The sequence below is a fragment of the Phaethon aethereus genome (genome assembly GCF_964289735.1).
Source record: "Phaethon aethereus genome assembly, chromosome: 1".
In the NCBI taxonomy this organism is placed as follows: domain Eukaryota; kingdom Metazoa; phylum Chordata; class Aves; order Phaethontiformes; family Phaethontidae; genus Phaethon; species Phaethon aethereus.
The window spans coordinates 3,305,207-3,326,052 of record NC_138575.1 but is presented as its reverse complement, the minus strand read 5'-3'; the positions used below and the strand labels follow the sequence as shown (position 1 = coordinate 3,326,052).

The window sequence follows — 20,846 nt, the reverse complement described above, 5'->3', positions numbered from 1 at the left end:
TAACAAAAGAGGGTGTTTCTCTGAGGTATACAGCTTGGGAGAAGACCTACTGTTTAGTTGCAACGCATTTATCCTAGCAAATCACATCTGTAACTGACTTAGTTTCTACTGTACTGAAAAATCCCTCATAATTACAGAAATTGTTATAGACGGCAAAGATCCTAGGACATTGAGGCTGCTTCCTTGGAGAACTGTTAGGACCTGGCAAACAGCAAATTGGAGCTATCTGATTTGGAAATAAATCAGATTGAAACAATCTAAATTTAGTGAATGAGGTGTATATTGTAAAATCAGTAATTCCAGATGTCTGAAAGTGTTCTGTCTTCTTTTTTCTCCCTGGATAAGTCAATTTCTTTGGATCTGCTTTTCACTCAAACCATATTTGAAACCATGACTTAAAATATTTGATCATGATTAATGAACACTAAAGAATAAATGCTTTCCAAAAGAAGCCCTGGTCTTGTATTCCTGGAATAATGACAATAAACAGCCTGTTTCAATGTGCCACGCTGCTGGGACTGTGATTTAACTCAGTCAAGCAGTCATCTAGCACTCATGAAACATGAGCAACCCAATGAATTTTAGCCACACACACTAAAAACTCAGCGGTGACCAGGTGCGTTTGGTGGAGAGCAGGAGACATTGAGGGAATTCCTATGTTACAAATACTGAATCAGTTCTTGCTTTATTTCATTACTATAAATTTTTAATAAAAGATGACAGACTGCTTAAGGAAGGTAGAGGAAGGACAAAATAAAACAAATAAAGAGAAACAGAAAGGAGGAACAATCCTATTCATATTCTGCTGCTTCTTAATCTCCTTCACCAAAGCTGATCTCTGTAAATCTGCTGAGATTCCTATCGGGATATATTTGTCTGCTCTTGAGATGTAAGAGGGAGAGCTGATTAACATCAAATGACACAAAGCAAATGGAGGAGAGCTTTGTTCAGGCTGATGTATAATTACTACCCTTTGCTGGCTGCTTTATATCAAGCCTAAAAGGATCGGAGGGATTTCCTTTGGTGAAAGCGATCACTCTGTGTCTGCATTTTTCTTCCTTTCGCTCACTCTCCCTGTGTGAGATCAGGCTTCCAAATTGCTAGACAACCACACATAATAGAAAAGAAGCACTATGCTGCTGATTTAATAGGAAAGTTACGTTTCTAATATGCAAAATAAAATTGTGGTCTTATTTAAGAATGAAGTCTACCCCCTCATCAGACTTGGATTCAACCAAAACTCAGCTCTAGACTGGTTGTAGTTACTGAAGAAGAGCAGGCATTTCCAGTGTCAGCCCACCTGAGCTAAGATCTAAGACAGGTCAAGAAACTAACATTGGACACAGCTGCCAAAGCCAGATAAAGTTAAGTTAGATGAATGTCCCTCTATTGAAGATTCAAATAAAATAATCTGATAAGTTCAGACCACCTTCTGACCATCATAAAATTTGGGGTTGGGGTTTTCCAAGAACAAAGACAGGGGAAATAAAGAAATTACAAGGATCATTGAAGACTTGCAAAGTATTCTTCATCCCACAGAGACTTAGAAGCTCAGTGGATTTAGTGTATCCAGGAAAAAGTGAAGGCCCACAAACACACTAAGAAGAAATATCTAATGCTCTTTAATTGATGCTCTTTAATCAAGTAGAAAAAGGGTGTAATCTCAGAGTAGAAGCTAAAGCTGGACATATGCAATGTATATCTTTCACCATGTACTTAATTACCTTTTGAAGCAAATGATTCCGTGGCAGGAATTAATCTTCTTTCACTTGAAATATCTAAATCAAGTACATATTTCTTTGAGTTGTGCTTCCTCAAGAGGAATGGCTGCATTAGCCCTAGAGAAGACCTAATAGGTCAGGCCGTGCCCTGAGCTGGGTGTCCCTGTGACCACAAGTGTTTCATGGCCAAAGACTCATGCCTGACCTGCCTGAGCTCCGCACTGGGGACACCCCGCATGGCCAAGGGCTGCCGCCCCAGGCAGGCACTGCCCAGCAAACACCAGGTCTTGGTGTGCCCGGGCTGGAGCTGGGCAGCTCTGCCACTGGTGCTGGGGACCAGGGAGAACGGAGCAGGTGATGGGGAGAAAGGGGGTTCAAAATACCCCCAGGTGGTCCCAAGAGTAAGAAGGAAGAAACCTCATCATGAAGATCAGACTCTTCCCAAGATCTCAGGAGGGTGACAACTTGCAGTGACAACCCCATCTTTCTGCTGTAGAAAGAGCTTTTACTTACAACTCAGAGGGGTGTTGGAAGGGTGGACATCACTCTCAGGAAAAGGGGTAGATACTAGGAAGTATTTTGTCTAACAGAACAGAGTAAATTGCCCATATCTGTTGTCTTCACATTCATAGTCATATTCTCGACAGACCTAACCTAACCCAAGCAATGGTAAAGGATTGGCACTGTTAGCCTACCCTGCAAGGAGTGCAGATGCTTTCAGAGAATAGGCAATGCCTTTGGGGAGCTGAAGATACTCTGCGAATGGGGCAGGGCACAATGGAATTAACTTGGAAGCAGCTGTCTTTGCAAACATGCTTGGCAAGCAGGTGCTTCAGCCACAAACCTTGCTGTGTTAGGCAATGTGACTAATCAGTCTTTAGCAGGATTACCCTGCTGGGTTGCAAGAATAAATTGTCCCAGAGGGTCAGCATGCCCATCACTGGGTTCTTTTCTCTAAATCTCCTTTTGTTAGAAGAGGTTGAACAAGCCTGTAGGAAGGTGTGCTAAAAGAACTCACCAGCGTCTTGTAATCAATCTGCTGTCGGATAAGCTTGTCCTCACTCAGTGAGTACCGGGCCTCCCCAGTGATCGAGTCGATGGGACCCTTTTCCATCTGCTGCTTGATGGCACAGAAAAGGGAGAACAGAGGTTCACCAGCACATTCCTGCAGGGATGAGAGACAACCACGAGGTGAAACAGGAAGAGCAGAGGTGAGAGCCCAGCCTACATGGCATCTCAATGACTGCCACAGCTTGCTGTCCCCAACCACTCGAGGACAGATGCATCAGTCTATTCTATATGGCCTAGGAATAGAGGTGACCCTCCACTTCCACAGAGTGCAACCAACCCTCGCGAGTGTCATGTTATGGGCCAAAGTTTCCTGGCAATGTTGGGGCTAGCAGAGCCTTGTAGGAGCAGTTCAGGTGACGGCCACCAGGACAGAGCTTTGCACTGGAGCAGGTGGTGGGATGGGACCCTGAGGACCTGGAGACAGGTCTGAAAAAGAAATGGACTGCTGGTGCCCCATCCTGGGTTTCTGGGCAGAGTCCACAGTCTCCCTGAGCACTCTCATGCTGGAGGCAAACAGGGATGCTCAGGCAGGAGCAGCTCCATGACCCAGGGGAGTGGATCGGTGATGTCAGATGTGTGGGGCTCAGCACAAGACGGCAACAAGCAGCCCCCAGGCAGGGCCAGGAAAGCACACCTCTCCCTAATTTCCCATCATTCATGCTCACTGCACTTCTCTTCCCACACTTTTCCTAACCTCTCTTCCCTTGCTGCCCTCCCTCTGCACATTTGCTGCCATGCACCCCTCCTCATGCTTTCTTCTATCGCCTCCCTTCCCCTTCATCTCTCCATCCTTCCTCCCCTCCTCCCCACCTTGCCCTCTCCTCTTGCAGTGTGTCCCAACTCAACGAGCGAGGTCATTTTCCGATGGTGTAAATCCCAGCAAGAACAAGTTAATAATCTGAAGCAAAGTGGTCCCTTTCTCGGTCCCTACACCTGTCTCCCACTTAATTAGCTTATCTGCCAGCAGCATATTGCTTCTGTGAGCCTGTCTCTTGCCCTTATCAGGCCTCTGTTCAGGCTAAGGCAAGAAGACAAGCAGCTGAGTGGGGTGAAAAAAGCCTATTATAAAAGCAGCTCTTTAGAGAGTCACCTCTTTATATCCTTTCCTTTCAGCTGAAAGCAGGAATCTGATACTGAAGTCACTGAAATTACCTTCCAGGGACCTTCAAAACTTTCCCATGTGTTCATCCTTGGACTGGTTGTGTCTGGGAAAGGTTCAGGGGAAAGGAATTGATTTGTAAAGCCTTGAATTGCCAGACAGAGGGTGGCTATTCTGTCCAAACAGGGCTGTGAGGTGTAAGGATACCTAGCAACTGCTTTGGGAAAGGGAGAGAGGTGCAGAGCCCAGCTCCTTCCGAAAAAGCTGGCTCTGAGTTTGGTGCCTTGGCATTTAGCATGCTTCAGGCTCAGTGTGGGTCCCCAAGAGGAAACTGTCATCACCCAGCAGTCAGTGGCATGTCTCAAAGGCTGAAACACTCTTTTTTTTACTACACACCACCCCAAGGAGACCCTCCAGGAGGAACAAGAGGGCTCAGGGGGTGTCTCAAGTCCTTTCACTCTTTTGCTGATGAGTGTCCTGCAAAGCCAATGTTACCTCCCACTGGGTTACAAAGCAGCAAGAGCCTCGGCTCGTGTTGGGTTCTAGATGCAGCAGTCAGGTTTACACAGTGTATTACATCCAGCCCTCTGTATTTAGAGGGTAGATGGACATGCCCAGGGCAGGCTTGAGGCAGCCTTATGCCAAGAAGAGCTTGGATTCAGCCCTAAATTAAACTAAGCAGGGATCTGGCTACAGTGTGGGTAAAGCAGATTAAGTATGATGGAGGCACTGGGCCTCTGAACTGGGGTTATGGGAGCTCTTCAGCCACTATGCATTGAAAATATGGGTCACCATGTGATGGAGGTCTGACTCTGCTAGTAAAAGGAGAGCATTTTCAATATAGGTCTCCACCAGCCTCTGAAATCATCACGTTTCAGCACGGACCCTTAGATCCCACCTCTGTAGAGCAATAAGAACAACAGGCTGCCTCTCTAAATAAGTGTCCTCTTTGCTCTCTCTGGATCAGAAAACAGCCTTCTCCCATTAGGCAGTGAGCTCCCTCCAGAGAAAAAAAAAACTTTTCCTGTATGTCTGGGAAGTTTTTGCTCTAACATCAAGAAGAAATATTTTAAAGCAGCTGTTCATCCAGGCTTGCTGCTCCTCTTACCTTGAGAAACTTGTACAGAAGGAAGGTGAACCAATTGGTGAGCATTTTCTCAGCCACAGACTCTGTCCTAAAACCAGCCAGGGAGAAAAAGCAAATTGGAAATTAGTTAGTCATGCTGCTCATATCAAAGGGCTAGTCAAAACATTGGCTTTGTCCATCTTACTGCCCAGCCCCATGGGAAGTCTGGCATGACACCATCAGGATTAAGCATGTCTTAGGTTCTCTGGTTTAGCTTTGGATTTAGGAAACCTGCAGGGATATCCTTATCACCCTGTTGATTCTCCTGTGACTAGGGAAGTCCTTCTATGCCTGTTTCTCAGTTTCTCCATCAATGAAAGGGAGATGACAATGTTTGAGGGAACCTTCTCAGAGGAGCTCAGGGAGGATAAAACCATCAAATATGTGGAGCTCAAAGTTAGGCCATAGGGCAAGTAGGTTATATATACCTAGGACAGGCAGATCTAAGTGACCAGAGAATAATTTTCTGGCACTTAATATCTCCCTGGCATTCAGCACTGATTATGCTCCTTAATGTGTCGATGTGGCGCATCCTTTTGCCCTTGAACACTCCGTCCTCAACCAAACAAAACTCCATCTCAAGCCTTCAGGGTGAACTTTTCCTACAGAAAGACTTACTCAGACCTGTAAATGTGGTGTGGACACCAGGAGCACAGGATAAACCTGTGTTGACTCCAGTACATACACTGGTGTTGCTCAAGAAGAAAGAAAGAATCACTGCCTGGATGAGTAAAAGTGGGTCTTCCTTGTCCTGGCTATCACCAAAGCCACCCAGGCGTTTTCACTTAGGGCTGCAGCTTTCTTTTTAGGTTTCCTAGTCCGCTAGCATAAAGTTGATCTCTCTTTCCCTGGAGCATGGGACTTGCAAGGGGAAGGGTTTGCATCACTGGAGCGATATGCTTGGAACCAGCCAGAGACCTTGCCTGAAAACAGTGCCCTGTTACACCAGCACAGAGCAAGGACAGTCCCTTCCTTAGCTAAATGCAGTTGAGCTTTAGCCTCATTTCCTTAGGGATTTCTCTGTTCTCATGGGCACATCTTGCTCTGATGGTGTGGATGGTTTGGAAAGGAACAATAATAGGGTTGTTTGTTGTCACTCCTCTTCTTTTGCCTGCAACCAGAGAAAGAGGTGATACGGTCCCAGTTTGCTACCAGATTAGTGCTACACTTTCCCTGTCTATAGCGATCCTTGCTGTGTCTCTGCCTAGAGACTACCTCTGTCAGAACCAGCCTGTTTGCCCTGTGTTCTCTGTCAGTGTCACCTTGCTGTTGTCCTCCGTCGGTCATGGTATGATATTCAAGTCCAGCAATCCCCATGCTTATCATGGTCTGAGCTCCTTGCAAGGAATGTCACCCAGAAGAGTGCTCTTTCCGACGCTCCCTGATTTGACACCTGGGACCCATCAAATGGTGTAAACTTAGTATAACCATGAGAAAAAGAACTGAAATCCCCTTGTGTTTTTGCTCTCTGCCCTGACAACTTTGATGTCACGTGAGATGAACACTAGACACAGGTGAGGTGGGAAAATCATTCCAGCCAGCTCCTTCCTCCTGTCAAATAAATACCCCAAAAACCCAGCACTGCAGAAGGATGTTGGAAGATTCCCCTCCATCCAGAGTCCGAGGGAGGGAGGGGAAGTACCAAGTTGAATCCAGCTGCTCAAAGTAATTGTCTGGGGACCTCACACCAACATCTGCATTCCAAGGCACTGAGCTATACACACGTTCATCAATAGACTCTGTTCTAGTGTTGTTCAATGCAGAACCTCCGTCTCAGAGCACAAACCACATCTCTAACTTCTCCTTGTGTTTTCAGAGCTTGGAACAATGGAGGTGCTTTTGTTCACTGGCTCTCCTCCCAAAGGCCACATTTCATTTCCAACAAAGAGGACTAGAGTTAGAAAAGAACTGGAAGAAGGAGAAAGAAGTAAGAGGGGATGCTCAGTACAAGACAGGAATGAACAACCAGGGAAGATAAAGAGATGAGAAAGGGGAAAAAAAGGAGAAAATGAAAGTAGGAGACAGTTGGAAGAAGGCAGTACCATCCAGCATCAGAGGAGAAGCACAAAGAGGAAGCTTGGAGATAGCTAGAGGGAGGTCACCAGCCAGGCTGTAGGGCTTGAATCACATCAGTGAGTCAACAGACACCAAAGCAAAGTCCAGTCTCTGCCTCTGGCTTTGCCACCCTGAATGCCTGGAAGTGTCTTTTCCTCCCTTTTTTGCTGGTTCTCCATTGCGGGCTGCGTGCCACATGAAAACCCTCCCAGCAGGCACCACGATCTCTTCCCTGCCCAAGCTGTCTATCGCAATCAGCTGAGGGCTCCTCAAAGTTGGCTCTGAGCAGTGGCAAAGGCCATCCCCCTCCAGCAGTCTCCCCCTGATTTTACTTATGGTCCTGGCTTGAATCAGAATGATGAGTTCAGATTGTGAAAAGGGGATGAATACGATTCTAAAGGGAGAAGAGGCAGCATTTCCCTAGGCAGGGAAAGCACATTAATTACAGAGCAGTAAATTTCTAATTCAAGGGTTCCCACACAACCCTGGTGGTTAGACCTTAGATCTGGCCAAGAAGCACTAACCGAAACTTGTGCCCTGTGGGAAACCAGTTCTGTTGTCCTGCTCAGCTCCGCTACTGGCTTCAAAAAGCTCCCGGCGCCATTGCTGAGGGACAGAAAGAAGATCCCACATGCAGCTGAAGAAAACTCTCCATGTGTCTGTCATGAACAAGAAACACAGCAGGGCAGCCCATGGCCCACGCAGCAGAAGGCAGCAGCTGACCTACTCACCAAGGATATAATACAGCCTGTCCTATGTGATATACTTATAGGTCCTACACAATGCAATTGGAATTTTCAAGTTAAAAGAAAACATAAATATAAATGAATGTCTTAAGCACGCAAGAAGTCCAAAACAAGATTTAGGAGGCATTGGCTCTTGCTGCGTTTATGAAGCTTTCTGGAAGATCCACATTAAAATCCAGAGATAGTTCAGTTCTATAACTTTTAGTCATTGACTAATTTTGGTTAGGGAGGAGATGGAGCAAGATCTACAGACACACTTGCTGAAAGGGAAGGAAATGCAGAGAGGATGCTGGGAGGAAGAGGATGGTGCTCTAAGAGAAGGAATGCTCTGTCAGGAAGTCTTAAATAAGCAGGAAACCAGAAAGGGAGAGCGATTCAGTCTTCATTCAGCCCTCTTGCTTTATTCACTCCTGTCTGCGAACAGTTTCACGCCAGCCGTACAGGGTGTTATGAACTGTGTCTGTATACCATCCTGATTTCACACCCTGTTGCACAAACAAAAATCAAGTAAATTTGCCCCTTTCCTCCAAAGATGACTAGCATGCTTATGTTAGACAGTGGGGCACAGGCTGCTAGCCCAGCTCACTCCAGACCCAGACATCCTTACCTCCGGAGCAGCAGCTTGGGGTGGTTCTTGCTCTCCAGATTTTTGTCTATGAGGTCAGCCAAGAGCTGCTTGAGGACATCAGTAGCATATTCCAGCTTGCTCTGCAGCACTGTCATGATCAGTGAGGCCACATTACCACGGTCCCGCATGGAGAAGCTGCGCTGGGACTCCAGCGTGCGGATGAAGGACAGCAGGAAAACCTTGTTGTTGATGAGCTGGGCAAAGAGCTTCAGGCCTTTCTCCACCCGTTCCTGCCTATAGCCAGGGACCTGCACAAGAAGAAAGGGAGTTTAACCCTTACTGCCCACTGTGAGACCTCTCCCAAATGTGTCACACACCCATTGCTACCTCTCTGCCCTCGTCCCTCCAGCGTCTCCAACTATACATTTTGACATCAAACAGAAGTCAGTTCTGAGACAGAGAAAAGGGGAAAGTTGCTTCAAACAGCAGAAACAATTTAAGATAATTAAAATAAAGTTTTGCATCTAGCAGGCAGGTGAGTCCGTCCTTCTGCTTCACAGGATAGACTTATACAAAGGAAGAGTCCATACATCATCTGATGATTAGGAAGCCTGAGAAGACTTCCTAGGCAGAGCCAGATGACTATTTTCCAACATCATCTTTCCCTTCCTGAACACTACACCAAGAAGAGATTGCTAGTGCCTAGATGTGGTACTATACCATCCATACCATATTTTTATTGTGGTGAGACTGAAATCTCACTCTATCTCCACATAGCACCTCTTTTTTATCCCTGCAAGAAACTTGTTGACAGAGATTTGGAGTTCAGCTTTAAGAAGCTGCGGAGACAGCAAGAAAGTGAATAAGGAAAAGAGCCTCGGGGTCAGTTTTTGAGCAGATGAAGAGATGCTGAGACGATGAGCATGGAGCTGGGCTTTGGTTTGAAGAACTAGGTAGATGGACGTGTGAGAGGACACCCTGAATTGGAGTGTCTCACTTGGCAAGTGAGATGGTTTGGAGACAGAGAGATTGATCAGTCTCTAATATATTTTTCAACAGTGAGAGGCTGGTGAAATAGTTTTATATAGAACAATTTAGAACCGCAACACTGGACCTTGAACTCCACAGTCTGCAGTGGGTTTTTTCCTTTTCCATCCTTCTGGGTATAGACAAAGTGGAGCCTAAATAGAGAACATCAAACTCATTCCTCAGTGTTGGTGAGGCTGTTCCAGCCCCTGGAAAAGCTTCTCTGGAAGCTGGAGGGTCTCAACACAGAGCAATACATGTCATTGAAGCATGTATGTATTAATAATCCACCAGACCTGGCACTTTAATCTAAAAAAAGTTGGCATGCTTAAACAGCCAAGTAATGCAAGGCCCCTTAAAGAGTCATTATTTTTTCATTCTGGAAATTAGAGCTCTTAACTCTTTTTGCATTCAGCAAATAAATTACTTAGTAAATAGCCTGAGACAACCAACCAACCATCCACCCAATACCACCCATCCCGCCAATAATGATTTTTAACTCACTTGCTTGAACATTTAATATTGTCTATCCCCGGGTTATTATGAAGAATTAAAAAATAACAAGGAAAGTATTTTGTACTGCATCTGGAAACAGTTAATTAGCAAATGATCTGGAAATAAGTAAGACCTGCTCACTGCGGGATCTATGCTGGGGTCTTTTGCAATAAATAGCAACTCCTTCTAGGTGCTACAGTGAAGAGAGCAGAATGGGAACTGCCTTCCCTGATATGTTGGTAGCTAAAGATGTTGATACTGAAAGAGCTGTTGAAGCTTTACAGAGGATTAAGGAAAAAGATGAATGAAATGAAAGGAGGAAGAGATCAAAAGTGGCAGATGGAAATGTTAGCTCTGTGTCTCTACAGATCTACGTACGGGAGCATCCATGCTAAAACCTCTATAGGAGTCGGATGCTGTTCTGTGGTCAGCTGGCTGAGGTTAACGAATACAGGGATTGCATCTGGCTGTGGGTATGATGAAAGTATTTGTGTGTATGTGTATACATATGTGAGAAAAAGATTCTTTGTCCCTCATCTCTTGTGCTCATTTGTTGAAATTGCTGAGCTACTCTTCCTGAAGGCAAGCAGCTCAAGGCCACCCTACCTGCACCCCAAAGGCAAGTATGTACAGTAGTCAATGTGCAACGCAGTCTCCTACCCATTCCCACAAGTCCTCGATGCTGACAGATCAGGTTTTTTCAATGGTTCTCTCCATATAGTTTGATGAATTTTGGCTCTCCTGAACAGCAGGAGCAAAGACGAACAGGGAGCTCTGACTGCACAGCCAGCCAGTCATAGCATTGCCTGCACCACCTCCTGTTCCTTCTTTCTGCCAACTAACCCCAGTCTTGGCCTCCAGCAATCTCACCAGCCCATGCCAGAGCCTCTCTGAAGCTCAGAGCTTGCCAAAGACTTTACAGAGAGCTCAGCCAACGACCTCCCTGGCCTTGGCCATAGCGTATCCCTTGCTTCTCTGGCCCAGGTATCCCTAGAGCAGAGCCTGTCCATCTGCCAAAGCCTGAAGCAGTTTTGCAGCATGGACAGGCTTCACCTGTGGTCCCATCAAACTCATTGTTGCCAGTGAGGTAATGTGCGTAGACCTCACCCGTGCTGGGATCTTGCCGTCCTCCCACCACTGCAGTCTGGAGACCTGCGGTGGAGGAGGCAGATGTAGGCAGGGTACGGGCAGACTGATGCTGTGGTTTTCTGATCTCACCGCAAACCACAGAGTGCAGCAAAGGTGAACCTCATTCAGTGACTGCAGGTTATTTCTATAGGCGTTACCAGGAAAAAAGGTTTCTTGGTAGTGTCGACGTCATGCAAAGCTAGAGTGACACAGGCAGCTATGCTGCTCTGCCATACGACTTTTTTTCCTGGCTACTGCACAGCAGTAACTAAAAAATCCAGTCTAAAAACAAACTCCAGCAGGATGAAAACCAAGGAGGAGCTTAATACAGTAAACCGAATGCACACAGATCTATGAGACTCTTCCAAAGAAATGAGTGATCAAACGGAATTTAACATCTAAGATAGCAGCAATCTTCTTCCCCTTTCAACCTGGATTTTTAATGAGGTGCTCTTTAGTCCCTGGTAGGACAAACCATTGTAAGCCATCACATCCCCACCACTGACACAACTTCTCTTGCACTCAGGACAGAACATGGAGACATGAGAGGAGCCAGAAGCAGAAGATGTGGATTTCTTACCTCCAGGTCCCTCAGGACTGGATGATCTTCAATGCCAGGGAAAAGCACCCTCATGGTGTAGGTTCGGTAATCAAGGAAAGGGATCCCAGCTCCATCCAGATCACTTGTCAGCTCGTGAATATCCGTCTGTAGCTCTGCAAAGGCTGACACAAAAAAAGAAATTACTTACGTAACAGTGACAGTCCAGATCTCCCTCACTGTGATGGAAAAGCCCTCAGGCCCATGTGAATGAGACTAAGGTCCAAGCAGAGAAGCAACATGTGGAGAGGAAGAAGGTGGACAAGAGCAGTCTCACTTTTCCTACAACACAGCCTTTCCCCAAGGCCACATACCAAGACTCTCTCTGGACTCTGAGTTAACAAATGCAGTTGGGACAGGGTGGAGGAAGGCTGGATTCAAGGAAAAATAGGCAAAGTCATATTAGATCCAGGCCTGAGCCATACCCATAGGGTTCAACATTCCTTTTGCTTGTGATATTTTGGCTCAAAGTTTTGTGACTGGATCCTTCTCCTCTACCAAGACTGACACAGTGTCAGCCTGCCTTCCTCCTCCTACCTTCTTTGCACTCCAGTGCAACCCTGGACTCCAAGTTGTCCATCTGCATCTGCAGACGCTTGAGGGTGAGGTCGCTTTCTCTGGATTTGCGCTTGTACGCAATCAACACAGCCACGATGAAAATGATGAGCAGGCCACCAGCCACCGCAATGCTGACAATAGCTGGCAAGCTGAGAGGGCTGTCTGGAGAGATGTAGACCATCCCTGGGGAGAACTCCATCCCTCCTACACGAGCCTAGAGGGAACACAGGGAAGAGGTGCATTGAAACTGTCAAACAAGCAGGAATATAGAGAAACTCCATCATCTCCCTGACTAAGGCTGAACAATGACATCCCCTTTTCTCCCAAGCTAAACCATGAAGTCATGAAGTACTTGGATAGAGAACATCTTAAAAACACCTGAAGTGTCATATAGAAACAACTCTGTTGACAGAATGACTGTGAACCCAACCAGTAAAGGACTTATGGTGAGACAAGTATCACCAGTCCCCATGGCCTGGCTACATATCAGTTTGGACTTCATTCTGGGTTTTCCATTCCCTGTCCTGAACAGCTACGTTGTGCTCGACTGTCCTGATGACATTTAGTCCCAAAATGCACACAGGATACACAGCTCATGGTTGTGGTCTGATGGGTCCTAACCTCATAATGGGATGGGGGACATCTGACCCAGACAGCTGGCACAACAGCAGTCAGGACAGTGGGGATGCAGAAATCAGAGTCACAGTTTACGTTTGACTCTTCAACCAGAGAAAACTGTATCTGGAAGCCACTGGGACAAGGAAAAAAACAACACAAATACCACAGAGCCTGTCCCGTGCTCTTTACGGCCCTCTCTAGCCCCACATTGGCAGGGTGACTGCAGATGCTCACCAGTGGGACAGGGAGCTGAACACAGCTTTCTGCTCTCCATGAACTCCCAGAGGTCCCCAGGGCTGCTGCCAGGCTCTAGAACAAGCTGCTGTGTGAGGACCTTGCTTTTAACAGCCAGAAGAACCCCGGCAGGTGGTACTGCTGCAAGCCCGACAAAACACTCCGCTGAAGCACGGCTGTTAGCAGCCCATTTTTACAACGTGAACACCACCCCCAACAGTAATCCCATGGGGTACTACTCGCTCAAGGCTGCCACAAGGTTGTTCAAGGCTGTTTGTAGAGTAGGATAAGTTTGAGTGGCAGGGGGAAAAGCGCTGCTGACTAGCTTGAGGTATAAAAAGAAGGCTTCTAGGACTGTGCTGTGGTAGGGGAACACTGATTATAGATCAACATAAAGCTAGGAAAACACCATACAAAGATCTTGAAGGATCGTGACATGGTGATGAGCCCCATCACTTCACCAGAGCTGAGCTTTGTGACAGGGAGGCACAGCAAGCCCTGCACAAAGTGCAAAACCTCGCTGCCAGGCAGAAATGCAGTCAAAACTCCAGAGCTGCGTGCTTCCCCCTCCCACTGCAAGTGGAAATATTGCAGTATGTAACTGAACCTTTTTCTTTCTCTTCTATGAGGAGCTCTCTCTCACTTTCCCAGCTCCCACAGTGACTAGTGAAAATATTTCCCACATCCCAGCCTGGTGGCTAGCCTTGTCCTTCATCCCACTGACTCCCAGTTCATCAGTCTGTCTCCAGCCTGCTTGCATACGCATTAATCCCAGGCCTCCCATGACTCAGCTCAGGCACCTACTCCGGTTTCCTCTCTAGGACACAGGAGGAAGAAACTGGCCCAAGGAGGAAGGGTTGGAGCCAGTAGAAGAGACTGCAGAGCAGAGAGTCATAAATTAATGAAAAGTTTTCCAGCTGGTCTTGCTCCTCAACACCACAGCCCTTGCTGGGGACATGAATCTCTATGACCCCAACACCTCCTAGAAATTATTCTGGCCCCAGTTACAGCCTCTGAGAAGATGTCTGTTGTGCTCTAGCACCAGCTCTAGGCTGTTCCTCAGTGGGTCCTGGCCAAAGCCACCTAGATGTAACCTAGATGTAACAGTCTTAGACAGTACAAAAGTGAATGTCTGGAAATACCTAATTTCCATCCACAAGGTCTTATCATGCCCTGAATATTCCTAAGCATTTTGGGATGGGCTCTGGGAAGTTAACAATGTCCACAATGAGAAATGAAACCAAATCTAAGCTCATCCGACCAAGTAAAAGAATTTCAAGGTGACTATTCCTGTAGCATGACATTGATGACTCATAGAGCATCTTCAGTGGCCAAGGAACAACCTAGCACCCACATAAGTTGAGGACACAGAAGTAACTAGTTTTCCCATCTATTCTAAGATACAAGGTCCAACTCGCTTATAAAGCCTGCAAAGGGCAGAAATTTGGTGTTGGTATGTGGCATGATCAGCTGAGAAGACAAATTTCCAAACTCACATGCTAATCTATGCACGGAAAGCTATTGCCTTTTGCCCTAGACCATTGTCTCAAATCCTTCCAGCAAAATTTGCTCACCAGTTTGAACAATTTTCTCTCTGACACAGTGAATCAATAAATAGGATCATTATATTTCATTTTCTGTTTCCAGCAGTGGCCCTTTTCCTCCAAGCCTTGCAATCAAATGAGTCCATTCAAGGACTACCAGACCAGAATCAAACAACCCTGTCCCAATCCCCAGTACCAGTCCATCATTGAAGCTCACCGAACAGCCCGTCTCCATGGGTGGCATTCCTCTCACCAAACATTCAATGTGCACATCTGACTTAGACATTACAGCATGCTTTCAGAGTCAATACAGAGAAAAAGCACTTTCAGAATGTGATTTATGTGAGCTGCTTTGACATTAGGATGAGACATTTTATTCAGTGGAAGTTGCCATTTCTCTCCATTAACTATAAGGGGATCTAGGCTCGTAGAGGTAGGTGTCTGTCAAAGTTAGTTGCAGTCCATTCTGCTCTAAAGGTGGTTTCAACACTGGGAAGATCTCACAGTCCATGAATCAAACTGCCATAATCTGAGAGAATCTGTCTCTTGAAGAAGAAAGCTTGCAAGGTTGCTGTACTATTGTGAGAACTTAAAAGAAAAACAAGCAAATATGTAGATATGGCCCTACTTTACTTCTTGGGCCACTGAGTGTTTTTGAAGGAAGAAATTTATAACTTCCAGAAGACTGAACACAAGCCCTCTATATTACCAAACAACAGTTTGACGACCTGTTAAGCCTATTAATCATTAATTTGTTTTACATGGCACTAAGGCAGAGCCCAGTTTTCTCCAGCAAAGTCTTAGGGGCCACCTGTAGCAGTTCAGGAGTTCCTGTTGTGCAAGACTTGACTGTGATAGCATCTTTCTTAGTGCAAGTTTGCCCTGGCCAAATGTAAGTGTCTACGTTAGGATGAGATGAATTGTGCCCTGAACTTCAATTGCTGTATTTGGCCATCTCTCCATTCACTACACAGAGAGTCCAGTGTGACTTTCCATACATAAGTGCCTACATTAGCTACCAGCAACCCTTCAGACGTACTCCACATCTTCATTGCAGACCTTCTGCACCGCAGTTACTCATGGATCTTCCTTATGTCTCTTTCTTTTCCTTGGAAAAAACCTTGCCTCCGAGTTTTAGTCAATCTTTTTAAACCGTTGCTCAGGCATTTTAGTTGTTTCCTATTTTTTCAAGTATTTAACTTTGTAGTTGTATAAAAGATAGCTGAACTAGAGCAAAACCATGTTGACATCAACGTGTGTCACTGTCACTGTTCCTTTCCTTAGAAATAATCTCAGTGTTGCAATGATTGATTCAGTCCAACGGTCTCCTCTCAGATCTAGGCCACTCACCTCACTTTGCAAGAAGTGAGCATTTGTTCAGCATTTTACTCAAGGTCACACAGTATGTCGTTGGCAGAAATGGGAGAAGGACCTGGGAGAGCTACCTGTCAATTATCCTGACCTTCAAAGTGACATTCATGTGAAACATGGGGTTACACTTTGTACCAACCCGAGCAACAGAGATGTTGTGCCATGCTGGAGGAGGCATTTCCCAGCCCAGCTGTCCTCCTGGTAAGTTCCAGATGCAAAGTTCATCCTTGAGAACTGGCCTCCATCACAGGTGACCTTCTGTATTTGGTTTCCAGCCCAGATGCTGTCAAAGCATTCTCTCCGTGTTGGCAGTTGAATGAGAAATCTGTAACTTGCCCCTAATACTGATGCTCATTAACAGGCTTCAATGCGATCATCTTCCCATGCTTCCAGCACCATCTCTTGTTTGATCAGCGGCCTCAAAAAGAGATTATTTTTTTCTCTATGGCTTCGCTTAAGCTGTCCCAAGCTGCAGGAGCAGGGGAGTCTTCCCAATTAGTAAGACCTGAGCAGATGTTCATCCTCCTGATCCCCAGGGGTTGATTATTGCTCACCTGACTTTGAGTTTTCTCTCTCTAGGATTGGCTTTGTCCATCTCTGACTAACCATATGTTTAATTATATTCATGAAAATGACAGGGAACATATATTGCCTTGTTCAAAAGCTTTGGTATTCACACAGAGAAAATCTCTCACTTCATTATTGCTCCTCTTGGAGTGTCTTAATACACTTTACAATTAATCAAGTGCCACGGTATATTTGCATGGCTGGAAAGGATTATTACCTCTATTTTCCAGATGACAAACTTTGGCACAGAGAAGTGAAGTATCTAGTATGAGGTCTCCCAGCAGCAGTCACAAATGAGACCCAAAATGGTCACCATAAAGTCTCTATTTTCTAAAAGTCTATGGAAAACTCTTTTTTGAAGAGCCATGCAGTGTGTCTCTATCAACCTCTTTGAGTCTCACTACATTGAAATAAATAACTTTGTGACAGATACAGCTTTGGGAGAGCAGCAGAGAGGTGGAAAAAAGTTGACCACAAGGAATAAAAAACATTGATCATCCATATGTCTCATGTCAGTTGTTAACTTTTGTTGTGTTTCCACCCACAGCTCGGTACAACTCAGATGGGTTTGCTGATGTGCTGCTTACTAAGCAACAGCATTGAGGAATGCAAATTACTGAGAGGAAAGTAAAGGAGGAGTGAATAAATCAATGGTGAGAGGAGGGGAAGTTCCTTCTTGATGTAATCACTAGGTCCATTTTTCACAGGTTCCAGGAAGGGTATGTAGGAGTATATTAAGTTGTAGAGATGTCAAATCCTCAAAGTCCAGTCACACTATTGTCCATATCCTGCAAATTTTTTTTTTTCTCCTACATCAAATTTTAGCCAGCATGTTAGTAATCGCTGGGGATTCTTATGAATTTAACAAAGTATGTCACGGAGGAAACATGTTTACGTATATGAACTCGCATGAGTATCTAGAGTTCATACAGACCATACAAAAACAGAAGAGGGGCAAACTTTCCTAAAGGCTTTTGATTATGAAAGGTTTCTCACTGTCTATAAAAATCTCCAGATTACTCTTCTAATTCTCCAAATTACTCTTGATGGGGATATTATATCAAGAAGGGGCCCTGATGTTTATGGGATCTACAGAAGGCAAATGGTGATGCAAACTCCTGGGAGATCTCTGTCAGCTATTCAGCATTGGTGTGACCTCCCAACCCACCCAGGGAAGAAAAGCTGAGGTTTAAACACCGCTTACCATCACCTTGTGCCGTCCAATGAGGTTTGGGGACTCACACAGCAGCTGCACATCTGATACAGTCACTGCACAGGGCTTCTCACCAACCAAAACAGTGTAGTTCAGTTTGGCATTCCCTCCCGCCACTGGTGGGATCAGGTTCTTGCCCTAGATAGAAAGGAATATCACCCCCCACAAAAAAAAACCAAAACACGTCAGGAAAGGGTTTGCCTTCCACCTCTAGTTTGCTCCTGTGACACAAATTTTAACATTGCACTTGACATTTGTGGTTCGCCGTTAGCTAACCCAGAGAGGAAAAGCCAGTTTAGAAAGTCATGCAGAGCACAGCATGGACGGCTACAGACCGTCATCAGTCAAAACAGCCTGTCCTCGTCCTCTCTCTCTGGAACTAAATGAGAAAGGTTGCAGATAAGGCTTGCACAAGCAGCCCCTTACAAAACGTATTCAGGCGAGTAAGACAGACCCTGTTCCAATCATGTAAGAAGGTATTCTGCAAAACATTTCACGTGCACCATGTACAAGTGCTAATATGGAAATGTTCGATCATAAAATTCCTTCTCTGTATTGCTATCCAGATTACAGAAATGACAAAGGTCTGGTGTAGGATTTAACCAGGGGTGAGAGGGAGGTCTTGAAAACTGAAGAAAGAAATAGACTTGGGTATTTAATTGCCAGCCCTGCTGCAGTGATGATGGAAATTGTTCTTCTCTGGTGAGCAGCAGTGGGTACAAACTCAGGCTGTACACAGGTAGCTGCAGCAGGAGTTTATATTTTTTAGTTATGGGTATTGGCAGATGCTGAGCAGTGATTTGTGTTTGCAGGTGGTGACTCTGATATGATGTGATAAGGTAGGTACAATGAGTGCAGGAAATTTCTAGGATGCAGCCAGGCTGCCATTGTGATTTTTGGGGTGCTGGCAGACACAGAGAGGCAATAGGCAGCGTTTCTTTGTCTGCCTCATCCAGGCCTTCGTCCCCATCTCACCTTCAGTATGATTGGGCTTCCCGGCTTCAGCTCCAGGATCCCTGAGGGATTGAAAACTTCAAAGATTGGGTTTGGATAGTAGGTGAAGTTGGTTTTGTTGAGGATGAGCAGGGACTGCACGTTGTCAAGAATGAAGCCAAACTCCTCTGGACGCTCGGCAAGCTCAGACTGGTGACCGGGGTCAACAGCCAGTGCTGGAGCCTGGCAGGTCATCTCCGTGCTGTTCTGCACCTCACAGTTCTGGAGAAAGAAACCCAACACAAGGAGAGTTTATGGAAAATGCCAGCAGACCTCCTGGTGGGCAAATACCTCCCAGCGAACTGCTAGCCTACCTGCCACCGGAGGACAGGGAAAAGCAGACCTCCTTGGTTATCGGAGACAGGCTGGTGCTCCTGTCTTCAGGAGCTTCAAAACATACCCCATACCCATCACACAATCAAGGCTGGGAAGGAATTAGGAAAGATTTACTGGGGCAGATGTGTGGAGCAGTTTGCACTGCAATTGGGCATCCTGTGCCTCTTCCCTGAGGGAGCTCAGCCTCTGGGATTGCCAGTGTCAGCATCTTCCCCTAACCTCATTTCCTTCTGGAAATAGAAATTTCTTCCCTTTTTTGTACAGCAGAGACTAGTCAAAGCCTCACTACCACCTTGCAATTAGCTGTCACGCTCTGGAGATCACTCCAAGGGTGTATGTATGGGCAGTGCATGCTCAGCGGTGCTCAAGGTTCCTATCTGAATATCGATTTAGCTGAAATGAAGCTGGAGTGGTGAAGACAATGGACTAGGTCTCAGGAGACCCTGAAGATTACCAAAGACCTGCTTTTCTGTATATTTGAGAAATGACTAATAGATTGTGAAAGGTGTTTTACCCTGACTCCTATTTTAAATGACTAGGAATTAGGCGTCTGATTGTCCTTCAGGACCTGAGTCTTCTTCTTCCTATATCATGGTTGCTAGCACAATGCATCCTGGTCTCACCAGGAACAAATAGGCTTTGTGGGGAAACAGCATCAGCTTGTGGGATCCCAGTGGTGCTTGATATGAGAATCTTCTCCAAACTAGTCTGATACCTCCAACATTGAGAGCACACTCATTATCTCAGCTAGCATAGCTCAAGTGCCAATAAAGCTTTGGTTCAAATCAATAGAGAGATAAGTGACTTGCTCCAGCCAGTTTCATACTGTAAAGTCAGATGTTCTTTGCTGTAACAGCTCTTGGAAGAAAAAAGGCACCAGAGTACTTCCCAGCGTAAAACTGATGGGCGGTTCTACACGAGCATGTGTGAGATGATGAATAGGCTTCATCATCCGCACAATGGCGTGATTGTTTGAGACCACTGTGTCAGGCAAAAGCTGGAGTTTGCTGTAAGAATACGATGAAGTCATTACAGAATCACAGAATCATAGAATCACTAAGTTGGAAAGGACCTTCAAGATCATCAAGTCCAACCATTAATCCATGGTTAGAAGTCATGCAGGCTTCTAATTCTGCTGGAAAGATAGATAAATGTTTGGCTGTGTTGTACCAGGAAATGCAACACATTACCAAAACATACCTATGAATATGCATAATCAGTTGGACCAGGGTTTTCCCAGAGTTCATGAGGGAGTGGGAGATTGTCAGTCAAATTTCACATCAGACCCAGGAACCAGTCTCAACAGATATTTCCTGAATCTGATGATTTTGTCACCTTTCACAAAAGTGACAAAATTGCTTTGGATTTGGCTTTATGGAGGGAGATATTAGTCAGAATCACAGAATCATAGAATAGTTTGGATTGGAAGGGACCTTTAACGGTCATCTAGTCCAACCCCCTGCAATAAGCAAGGACATCTTCAATCAGATGAGGATGCTCAGAGCCCCGTCCAACCTGACCTGGAATGTTTCCAGGGATGGGGCATCTACCACCTCTCTGGGCAACCTGTGCCAGGGTTTCACCACCCTCATTGTGAAAAATCTCTTCCTTAGATCTAGACAGGAATATCATCTTGTTCATGGCAGAGCCAGGATAAGACCAAAATTTATGTGTCTCAATCAGCAAACTGCAGATGCAAATGAACCTACTCCATATATTCCTGCATTTTCTTTTTGGATGTACCACAGTTTCACCATTATCCATGTGGCAGTAGAAGAT

General features: G+C 45.6%; 1 protein-coding gene across 1 annotated transcript in view; it reads right to left on the bottom strand.

Annotated features, from left to right (window-relative positions):
• PLXNA4 (plexin A4) overlaps positions 1-20,846 on the bottom strand; it is a gene marked incomplete at both ends in the record, with an annotated part of 428,073 nt that overhangs the window by 38,996 nt on the left and 368,231 nt on the right. The window contains 7 exons of the mRNA XM_082013844.1: positions 2,740-2,886; positions 5,000-5,066; positions 8,426-8,694; positions 11,616-11,758; positions 12,171-12,405; positions 17,730-17,876; positions 18,714-18,953. Of these exons, the coding sequence (XP_081869970.1) occupies positions 2,740-2,886; positions 5,000-5,066; positions 8,426-8,694; positions 11,616-11,758; positions 12,171-12,405; positions 17,730-17,876; positions 18,714-18,953 (1,248 nt within the window). The remainder of the gene's footprint in view (positions 1-2,739; positions 2,887-4,999; positions 5,067-8,425; positions 8,695-11,615; positions 11,759-12,170; positions 12,406-17,729; positions 17,877-18,713; positions 18,954-20,846) is intronic.